Consider the following 11,901-nt stretch of genomic DNA (forward strand, 5'->3'; position numbering starts at 1 on the left):
TATGGTGTTTAATCATATTGACAATGTGCGAATGCCTTGAAGATCGAATAAATTAAAGCATTTTAATACTTCTAAATTGAGGAGCTAGTAATGCATGAATGAATCTTTATTGCATTAGCAACAACATTGCTTTAGCATCATACAAGGTATATACATATATGACAAAAATATGACAGAATACAGAGAACAATTAAATAAATTAAATAATGCAGAGAAAACTTATAATAATATGAATAACATATTTATAAACTGATAATTTGCAATCTTAGTTTCCATGCAGCTTTAAGATAATTACATAGTTTTCAGTTTAGTTAAGTAATGAAATGAATGGGGCGGACCTGCCTTTGCCAATCTCCGAGATATACAGATTGAATTACATTACCAGACATGTTGTGATCACTTGTTTTATAAAGGTTCAATTAAATTCGATATCAAACTTTAAAACCCTACCACATAGAAAGTTTTATATTCCCAATAATTGCCATATGTCTGCCGAAGAATGAACTGCAACACAGTGTTTGACTGCTTCATTCAGTAACTAAGTAAACATGTATACAACACTGAAAGCGTGCAAAGGTGATATATATACAACATAATACGAAAATCGACAATAACCGAGTTATGCCCCCACAATTACCCTTAAAGTCTTGATTTCCCAGTGAAGGCATAACAAAAATATATACAAAGTTACAATTTCAATTGATAATACAAAGCAGCTCCGGTTTTTATGTTTGATCTTTTAGGTTTCCATATGATGTGAATTTCTCGATTTTAAGCAAACATATGCTATGATGCTGTATAGTCTGTGTAACATTTCATTATTATATAAGTAGTTGGAATGAACAATTATTCGACAGAATGAGATGTTTTTTTCAACATAACTCACGCTTAGAAAAGGACAACCCTAAATGCTACTTAATTTTCGAATCCGACGCATATATCTACGCCAAGGACGGCCGGTAGTGGTCGCGGGTAAGGGATTTTGTCCACATTCTTAGTCAAAAAGAAACATGGCCGTATAGTAATTTTTATAACGGGACCCTTTATTCAACTTATTAAACTGAGAAGTAAAGTTTTGTTAGTCCGTAGACTCTACAGATATTGTTGACTGACTTTGAATTTCGGGCTCTAAATTGTGGGTTAGATTTCATATTTCATTCAGCAACACTTATACAAGAAAAAATATTCTTGTACAAATTGAATCAATGTCCTGAAAATATACCATTTAATTAATCAAAAGACAATTAAAGTACCGTGACATGTTAACAGTATCTAAAGGCAGTCAGTTTTAACTGAATGAAAGGATTCAGGGGCGGATCCAGCCATTAAAAAAAAAGGGGGGATTTCAAAATTCAAAAACTCTGGACAAAAAGGGGGTTTCCAACTATCTGTCTCCATTCAAATGTATTGATCGGCGAAAATAAAGAGGGGTTTCCAACCCCCAGAACACCCAATCCCCTTGATCCAGCCAATTGAATATACCACATTATTAACAAAAATCGCTAAAATGAAGGAGATGAACAGAACATAATTTTTGAATGGTGAAAAATTAATTGATTATAAAAGCATATGAGGATATAGTTTTTTTATAGGCCATATTATTTATCTTTAAAAAATAAAGCTTATTTGATGACAATAATTTTTTTCTTAATATATATTTAAATGATTTTTTATTTTATACATCGTCTATTACAGAATTCAGTATTCAAGAAGATAACTTGATTAGTATATTTTCCAAAGTTATCCTTATCACCCCGTAAAAAAATAACTTCTTTTTTCCGGAGAATGTCCCTATTACATTTTAATTTTACTTTTACATCGTTGTAAGGGAAGCAACTCCACAGATACAATGGAAACTAATAATGTTTTGAAAATTTGTCCACCAGAAGATTCAATGAAAGACTGCAAAACTGACATAAAATGTCCGATTGTTAATTGTGATAAAGTTGTATTTTCATCAGGGAGTCTTCGTATGCATTTAACACGAAGCCATGGGGTATCTGAGGTAATTCTTCGTCACCACACCCACCTTCTTCTTTATTATTTTTATTCTTTCCTCCACTAACTGGAGTACCACTACTTTTGTAGTGTAGCACGGATAAGCAACTGATTGATACTGTAAGCAACTGTGTGCATGTGCAGGAATAATGCACAGTGAATATGATCGGTGCACATGTAGTAGAGTGATTTTTATGATCATTTTATATATTGTAAAAATCATCTATTTAAATACTATATTTATTATAAAAGCTTTATTACATATTTTGAATATTGTATATTCAGTTTAAATTATTACTTGCAAACCTTATTTTTATGTATAGTAATATTCACATTATTTTATGAATATTCATTAGGGATTTACTTAAATCATTGTATCTGATTGGCTGTTTATATTTCGCGGTCAAGTTTAATTTCCTTTGTTTTGTACCTGTACATTTCCACGGACGATTGCCATGACAGTCCATTGAATTTATGTCTGTTTATCTTGACCACATAGTTTACCTGTAAACCTTATATATTTTGGACAACATTATTATAGAATACTGAATCCATGTAATGTAATTATGTAGAGAACATGATTGTTGTTTATATGATGTGCCGTTAACCGTATCAGTACAACTCACTCCACAAGTGACTTGTTTTATATACTGGTAATAAATCATCAGAACCTTAAGCTCTCATTGGTGTTATTCCTAAGCATAGAAAACCACCTACTACACACAAACCAGTATTATTTCGCCTAAAATATATTGTTCAAGATACTGGTGTAAAGGATATCAACATGATCAACACAGCCTGGCCTACCCACCACCAATTTATAACGCAACAGTTGTTGGTCTTATCCAAAATGAGCTTAAAGGCTGCGATTCCAGTTGGGTGCTTAATTAAAACATAAAACTTGAGTGTTTTTAAAATAACTTAATGTCAAATCACTTTTGTACACATGCAGGAAACTGTTCCATCACCATACTATATACATTTGTACTCCATTTAAGGTAGCAATACACAGTTAGAAGTTTAGTTTCGCATTATGGCCCATGTGAATTTTTTAAATGTGAAAGTTTTTGTACAATAAAATTGATTTTTAGATAATTGAAGAATAATATAGCCTTCTTAGTGTGTTTATATGAATATTTAGATTGTTTTTAACATGTTTTATAGGCCATTTATATGATTGACAGTCCATATTTTCCTATCCGTACCGTCCATAGGTCCATAAATTATGGTAGTGTTTATCAACAAAGATTTTGCGCTCAATCTTTTCAATTCAATTTTATGGAAAAACGAGCAGGAAGGCATATGATTTTTTTTGAACCACTTGATAGATATAAACCTATGGATTCAGGAAAGGTATCACTGTAACTGATTGAAATTTTCCTTTAGACCAAATTTTGGAGACTTTTGTGACATGTTCACCCCCTTTTGTTGCTATATTTTGTATCTAAGAAATGCAGATTGTTGCCATGGTTACACCCAAAAGGGATTATATTTCACCCTTATGACCATTAGAAATCAAATCTATGGAAGATTCTCTTTCTAAAAGTATATACATGCATAAGACACATCTAAAGCCTTCTTTGTTAGACAGGAGGGGAAAGAGGGTGTTTAAAAATTATGAGTGTCAATTTTAAGTTTTTTTCCTAACTGTATATTGCTACCTAAGGCACACAAGTTATGTCATTTATACTGTAGCGGGGTTGCTTCCCCTCCTTAGTACAGGTAGAACATATAAAGCCAGTCTTAATCAACTGAGCTAGAGAATCGATTCTTTGGCTCAGTGGGTTAACACACTGGCTGTCACACAGACAACTGGGTTCAAATCCCTGTGGTGACAATATAAATTGTAGCGTACATAAGTGCTCTCTGGTTACAATACACTAATCAATGTATATTACTTTAAAAAATCATGCACTGTGGCATATACTAAAATCACATGTACCACCAAATTATCCATGTTACTGTGACAGTTTGTAACTCAGCATATAACTCAACTTTCTATTGTTCATTCTAAATTAAACCAATATGCACATCTTTATTGGTACTACGCTAAAGTCTCCTTACACTGCACCAGTAGCCTTATATCTCCTACTTCACTAAAAAACACACAACAAGTTAATTTAGGCAGAAAATCAGTAGTTTGGTATCACGTCCGTTCGCATCAAATATACTTTCGCACCCTATCGTTCGCACTACACACGTTTGCACCCAAGGTCTGTTTGCACTCTACACGTTCGCGCCCAATTGTAATTCAAATTCCAGTTGAATAATTCAGGGTTGGCAAAAACCCGGGTTTTATGAGTATTGCCCAGCCCAGTGGGAAATACTGGGAAAACCCGGGTTTTACTGGGTTTTAGTGGGTAATACTGGGCAATATTGGGTAATATAAAATATTTGTCTGAATTTTAAAGAGGATTCAGTGATAAACACAAATTTAATACATTTAATAAGACATTTATACCCTATTTTGTTTGTTTAGCACACAGGCACTTGTCTCAGGTATATAGAAAAAAAAATTCTGAGACAAGTGCCTGTGGTTTCGCATTTTGTCTAGATGGGCAAACTGTAAATATAAAGCAAAAAAAAATGTTTTTTCAAATAAATATAACTCCTATTAAGAATTAACAATTACTTGTAAGAAAAATTACATTTAAATAATGTCACTAATTAATAAGTAATTATTCAGATTAGAACACAGATTTGTTTATGTAACAATAATCAGCCCTTATAATTCTATAAGTTTTATTGGCATGACCCCTTAGGGTGTTTATTTAGCAATATGAATGTATGACAAATAAAATTAACAAGTCACTTAAACACTGCAATAAAATGCATGTTTCAAGGTTTGGATTATTAAAACAATACTTGTTAATTAAAAAGGTATCTTTAAATGTACAAATCTTCTGTTCTGCCTACATATAGAATTTATAGAGAAGAGAATGAAATTGACGTTTCAATCTTCTAGAAATGACTGTCAATGGTTATCTGTATAAAAAGTATATATATAGCCATTATACTATGAAACTGTACCAAGTCTTTACTATTTAGTGTTTAAATAAGCATAGGAAACTCATATTGCCCAGTATTGCCCACTATAACCAATTTCTAGGAGTATTGCCCAGCCCAGGAAAACACGGGTTTTCCCACCCGGGAATTCCCGGGCGGGTAATACTTGGCCAACCCTGGAATAATTGGAAAATCACAATTGCTGTTTTTAATTGCCTTCGTGTAAATACTGAATGTATTTATAGCTTATAGTATTTATATGAGTAAAAGATTGAAGATTTTAAATGAAAAACACAAAAGATGATTATTTTTAACAGATTGGTCCCTTTGATCTGAAACAATGAAACAATAAAATATAGCAATACACTATTATAACCAAATCATGATCAAACATGATAATATTTATTCAACACACAAAAAAAAAACATAGTCAGAATCTAACTCCATTTTTAAACAAGTCAATGAAACAAAGTTATACATGTTATAGCAATACACTAACCAAAACATGATTAAGATTTATTCAACACAAAATAAAACGTTGACATAATCCCACTTTATTAAGAAAGGAATATTATTTTTTTAACAATACACTATCCAAAACAAAATTTAGATTTATTCAAGACAATAAAAAATGCTGTCTCACTTTATTTTAAGACAACGAAAACAATTATACTTATAAGAATACTACTTGCCAAAACTTGATAACCAAGTTATTAAACCCAAAACCAATTAAAATTGGGTGTGAACATGTAGGGTGTGAAATGGACTTTGGGTGCGAACATGTAGGATGCGAAAGTAAAAGGGGCACACATGAGTGGGTGCAAACATGAATGGGCGTGAACGGACCCAGATTCCAGTAGCTTACACAATAGTTACTTTATCACTTATTTGGGACATCTATTTTATTATCTGAGTATAATATCCTTATACCTTAATAGAAAATAATTTTCCTCAACTTAAAAGAACAACTTAGCCATTTATATCAACCCTTAAGTTTCCTTACAAACTGAAATATAAGTATTGCAAAAAATATAAGAACACAAGGCTTATACTTAACATTTAATTGTCGGGAGAGATCCGTTTGCGCCAAAAATACGTCCTTTTGCGCCACAATTTTTTTCTCTAATGCTATGTTTGCGCCACCTGTTTTCAAATTACATGGTATCATTTGCGCCAAAAATAAAATATAAGATTGCGCCAATTTAAAGAAAAAAATTCCTTAAGCAAAGAAAACATTTTTCTATTACAGTCTCCTGATTTAGAAGGCAAAAGGCAATATAAAAGTGGAATATAAATTAAATGTCTATTCCTGAATCCATGTATTGTATACAATTACTGGAAATACTTCGGACAACACTTAAATGTTCCATCAACAAAAACATCTTCTGCCCTGCATACAAAGAAATTTCAAGTTAGCTTCACAACCGAGAATAACAATGCCACTTTCAATATCATTCACTAAAACAAACTCTTCTTCTTTATTTGTGATCACTCCTACCTTACTTAAAATTTCTTGAAATTCTACTGAACTTTTTGGTTGGGCAGGGTACAATTATCTTCTCTCTCTCTGTACATAGACTGTCTTATGCACTTCAAGTCATTTTTCTGTAGATGTTTCTCTTCATGATGAAATAGCTCTGTACACATGATCTTAGCTGGTCTTTCAGATATATTTTCAGTAGCTTTTCTTTTGCTTGCTGTTCGTAGTATTTGACGCCCTAACTTTGTGGGTCTGTCTCATGTATATTTCCACAAAAATGATACCAGATGAATATTAATCTTTAATATGTACGATCAATATGTGTTCAGGTAAATTGGCGCACATGAGTTCTGAAAACTGGCGCAATTGATACATTTGGAAAAAAATATTTGGCGCAAATGATACCCCTGAAAAACAGTAATTGGCGCAAAAGGAGTGCTGCCTAATTGTCATATTAAACCTTAAACTTTTGATTAATAGTAACTTAACAAATCTGTCAAAGGCTTTTAAAAAATACAAGTTACATTATTTTTTATAGAAGAATTTAAAGCTGATTTATCGTATAACTTATTTTTCAGTCAGACAGTGATGATGCATTGAAACGAAGAATTAAAGTTGATCCTAAAGTTTACAAAGAATATCATTGTCCACGGAATGATTGCCTTTATAACATAAACTCAGAGAGGCATTTTACAAATATGGCGGGATTAAAGCAGGTATTAAATCAAATTTAAATATATAATCTGTCTCAAAGTTGAAACACTGATAAGTGCAGAGTTAAGGTCTTTTAAATCAATAAAGTACTTAATGTACTAACATGAACTGATTATGTTAGTGCAAAATGTAACATTGTGGATTTATAATTAATCAAGGGATACTACATAGCTAATTGTTTAAGTTATTGCCCTTGGACAGGTAAAATATGTGTAACATGAGGGATGTTTGAACTCAGGTCTTTTATTAGCTTATCTCGCTTAGTGGGAATATTGCCATGCTTAAGACATAGGAAAAAACATAATGCAAAAATTCATATTTCTAATATTGAAAATTATTCACATGGAAGATAATTAGAAGACAATAATTATATAACTGTTATGTATGTCTGCTATAGATGTTTAAATAATTCTGCTTTATATAGATTCATACTCTTCTGATTAGGATTAATTTGAATACTGTGAATTCATTATTATTCGTGGGTTCAGCTAAACCCTAAACCACACAACAAAATGTTCAACAAATTACAAATTTTATTTTCAGTTGTGTTGGGACTGTGACAAATCCACAAAATCAAATATGCTCAAAATGCACAAAAGTTGGTGCCCTAAAAAGAAAGGAATCAGACAGAAAAAGAGATGTTTATGACATACATGTACTTTTCAGCCTGGATAAAAATTGACATTAAGTTATTGTGCCTTTTCCATGTCTAGAATCATGTCTATAAATTGATAGATCCAGAAGTTTTCAAATGTTCCTAAATCATTATAAAATTTGATGTTTATACATTTTATTCTCAACTCTTGATTTATTTATAGCTTAGTATATGATGTAAACTCTTGCCCATCATTTGGGGTTATGTGTAGACTATTTATATTTGTTTATTATGCTAGGTGGTTGTTTTATAACATTTTTTTATTTTCATTGACAGCATTTTCTGAAAGTTCATGCAGAGAAAAAGTTTAAATGCAGTAAATGTGGTTATGGCTTTGGTATGGAGAAAGACAAGAAAAGACATGAGAGCCATTGTGGAATGACATTTACATGTACTTCATGTCAGTGTACATATGTATCTGTTGAGGCACTCCGGACACATTGCAATAGAACACAACACCAAATACCTGAAATGTATACTAAAAGGTAATAATTAAGGGGGTGTAGCCCTAGGTCTTCCTTTTGATGGGAAGATACAAATGTATATAAATTATGAAATATATAATTTTTAGCATAAAATCATTCAAATCATTGCTCCTGAACTTCCAGTTTAATGTTTGCTGCACTTTGGTCAGGTTGTTGTCTCTTTAACACATTCCCAATTTTTCATTCTCAATTTCATCACAAAATTTGTCAGCAATCTTACATGTACACATACTAAAACACAAGGGTCATGCACTGGTGAATTATTCAAGATATATGAAATTTAACAACAGTTATAGTTAAAAAAAAAATTGGAATAAGGGGAGATTTAAATAAATATATACATAGATGCAAGACAACTTTGTCTGCTATTGTATTTAGCATTTATATTGCTTTAATAATGATTAATGCTTATATATCATGTTTCAACATTACTATATAACCAAATAAGTATAAAGTTAATCATGTGCTTATTGAACAAAAATCCTGATATTTTGTTCAATAAAGAAAAGTAAACGTTCTCAGAATGATACCAATATATTGTCACATTTGAAAGATTCAGCTGCTTTATGGTTTATATAACTTAATGTCTTATCATAACATGCAACATTGACTTGAAGGAGTCTCACACTAATTTATGCCATCTTTATTTGTAGGGAAAAAGTGGACAAAAAGAAAGCCAAAGATAAGAACAATAATAAAAAGCCTACCAACAGTATAAAAGATGTAATATCACATCAAAATAACCTGAGAATACCTGTAATATTGTTACCTGTGCCTGTTACTATGATGAATCAAATGACCAATCAGAACAATTCAATACCAACCCAGGCAAATATCCGTGAAAATGTGAATACCAATAAATCTGAAGTATCAACACTGCATTTATTGGACCATGATTACCTACCAAACTCCAGTGCCGACTCTAATAAACAAAATCAAACACAGAAAGATACTGGAAGTCAAAGTTTGAACTTTATAAACAATGTAGGCAAATATAATTTAGTTCCTATGTTAAGTTCTGCAATGCAAACCGTTTCAGAACCACGGAAAGAGATAGCGATAAAAAGTAAGGATACAACAACGAATATAGCACAAACTCAGACATTGGGTAACTGTATTCTGACTCAAGCAATGACCAGTGCAAATATTCCTGTTGAAAGCTCATCTGTTGGTACACAAATCACACCAAAAGAGAAATGTGTGGAAACACAAACAGGAAAGACTCCAAAATCTAAAAGAGGAAACACATCTCATAAAAGTTCTTCCCCCAAGGAAAGAATAATAAGTCGGAAAAAATTATACAATAAATCTGCATCAGATTTGTCAACACAAAAGACTTCTAAGACTAAAGGAAGACAATCTAAAAAGGAATCTCTTGTAAATCCAACTAAAAGCACCAACGTTTCAGATACTATTCATTTTTCAAATACTGGACTTTCATCAAGTCAATATATGTCATATAATTCTAGTAATACAGCTTGTTCATCAGTTCAGACATTAAACCAAAATGAGATGGTATCAACTGGTTCACAGTTTTCTGATGTTCAAGGTAACCAGGTCCAGAATTCTTACTCTTCCACAAATGGAGATAGAATTTCAATGTCCACATCAATAAGTGATTTTGATTTTATGCAGACAATTGGTGTACAGACTAGTGATTTCCAAGACTTTTTGTTGGCCCAAAATGATTCGGCCTCTCATATGGATACAGGAACAAGCTCTATTGGTATCAATACTGAGAATTCACAAGTAAATAAATGTGTTGGTAATGACCCTTCTTTTTCCATTGATTCACATGTGCAAACTGTAGATTTTGACTTCTTAGCAAATTCACCGGATCCTCCACCATCTACAGAAGCTATACATACTCAAACACAGACCGTTGACCTTGATATTGAATCTATCGAATCTCTTGTTTCAAGTATACAAACACAAACATTTGATTCAGATGAGTCATTAACTGATGTGCAGACTCAGACTAAGAATAGTTTATCTGTTGATACTCAGACATTTTCTGAAACTTTAGATAATAATACATTTTTGTCGTCCAGTATGGAAACTCAGACAAGTAATAGTTTATCTGTTGACACCCAGACTTTATCGGAAACTTTAGATAGAAATACATATTTTTCTTCCTGTATGGAAACTCAGACAACAAATAGTTTATCTGTCAATACCCAGACATTAACTGAAACTTTAGACTGTAATACATTTGTGTCATCCAGTATGGAAACTCAAACTTATGATGAATTTATTGAACTTTTATCGTCTGGTACACAAACACTTGACTATGGATTCTTTCAAGATGCACCTTTATCTCTAATTGACATTGAAACTCAAACAGGAATAGACAAAAATCCTCCATTAAGTTTTGGGACACAAACTTCTGTAGTTCAAACAGAAACTGAATCTAAAGGTACAAATATGGCATATGACTTTGAAATAAATAAAGGTTCTCGTTTCTGCCACGATAGTTCAACAAGCATGGAAGGTGAGGGAAACACACATAATGGAAATAATAATTATCAAAGTGAGCAAATGGAATTTCTTGTTTCTGAGGTTCTTGAAATGATACCTGTAGCGTCAGGAAGATCACATATAGATTCCAGATCTTCAGCAATCCAAGTAGATAGTACAGATATATATACTCAAAGCAAGTCTGGAATAAATATGGAAAATATGGACAACCATACTCAAACAAATTTAGATTTCAACAGTAACACTGATAGTCATACCCAGACAGCGTTGGCACTAGATACTAGTAATAATGAAACCCAAACACGAAGTTTGCAGGAGTTAACAAGTTCTGAAACTCAAACTGTTCTTCAGAGAGGAGGCCTTAACATCGATTTAACAGATTCACATACTCAAACAACTTGGAAAGAACTGAACGAATTACTAGCAGAACTAGACCGTTGAATGCATATTGAAACATTATTTAGGGGTATTTGTATGTGGTAATGCCACTACAAAAGTTCCAATTATCATTTATTTGTGATATTGGGGGTAGGGTTGCCTTTAAGCTTATATGTTAATATTTATATTTGCATTCATATTCTTAGATGACCAGTTTTAGATAAACAGATAACATGGATAAAGCTAGAATTTTTCAATACTTTCAGTCTTTCATTTTTTTTGGGTGCTTTGTTCTGACAAATAATAATACTGCTAAAGTCAAATATATTTATAATATTGAATGCTTTTAGTAAGATGTGATATATTAAGTTATTAAAAAAATATTTTGGTTATTGTTTTCATTTTTAACATGTTTTTAGAAGGAAAGATCTGGTGATTTAATTTGTTGACGTAAGATGGGCAGGCAGCTGCCAACAGTTTTATATTGTTTCTGTGCAATAACTTGTGAACATGGTGAAGTTGAATATTTTTGCTGTCATTGACAGATTGGAAAATAGGCACATAATGGAGCAAGTCAAGTAAGCCTGAAAGTGCCTTCAAAACACAGAAAAATCTGATTTGCTGTCAATTTGGCAACTCATTTCTGGTAAAATACTGAGTACTGATTATTTAGTTTCAATATGAGAGCACCATACAATGAAAAGATA

At 32.0% G+C, this 11,901-nt stretch overlaps 1 protein-coding gene across 1 annotated transcript; it reads left to right on the forward strand.

Moving 5' to 3' along the window:
* The first annotated feature begins 1,829 nt into the window (after positions 1–1,829).
* Positions 1,830–11,586, forward strand: LOC134722000 (ATM interactor-like). Its single transcript, XM_063585402.1, has 4 exons — positions 1,830–2,005; positions 7,063–7,200; positions 8,130–8,338; positions 8,992–11,586. The coding sequence occupies exons 1-4, from the start codon at positions 1,850–1,852 to the stop codon at positions 11,255–11,257; spliced, it is 2,769 nt and encodes a 922-aa protein (XP_063441472.1). The 5' UTR covers positions 1,830–1,849; the 3' UTR covers positions 11,258–11,586.
* The last annotated feature ends 315 nt before the right edge of the window (positions 11,587–11,901 follow it).

The sequence above is a fragment of the Mytilus trossulus genome, chromosome 6 (genome assembly GCF_036588685.1).
Source record: "Mytilus trossulus isolate FHL-02 chromosome 6, PNRI_Mtr1.1.1.hap1, whole genome shotgun sequence".
NCBI lineage: Eukaryota > Metazoa > Mollusca > Bivalvia > Mytilida > Mytilidae > Mytilus > Mytilus trossulus.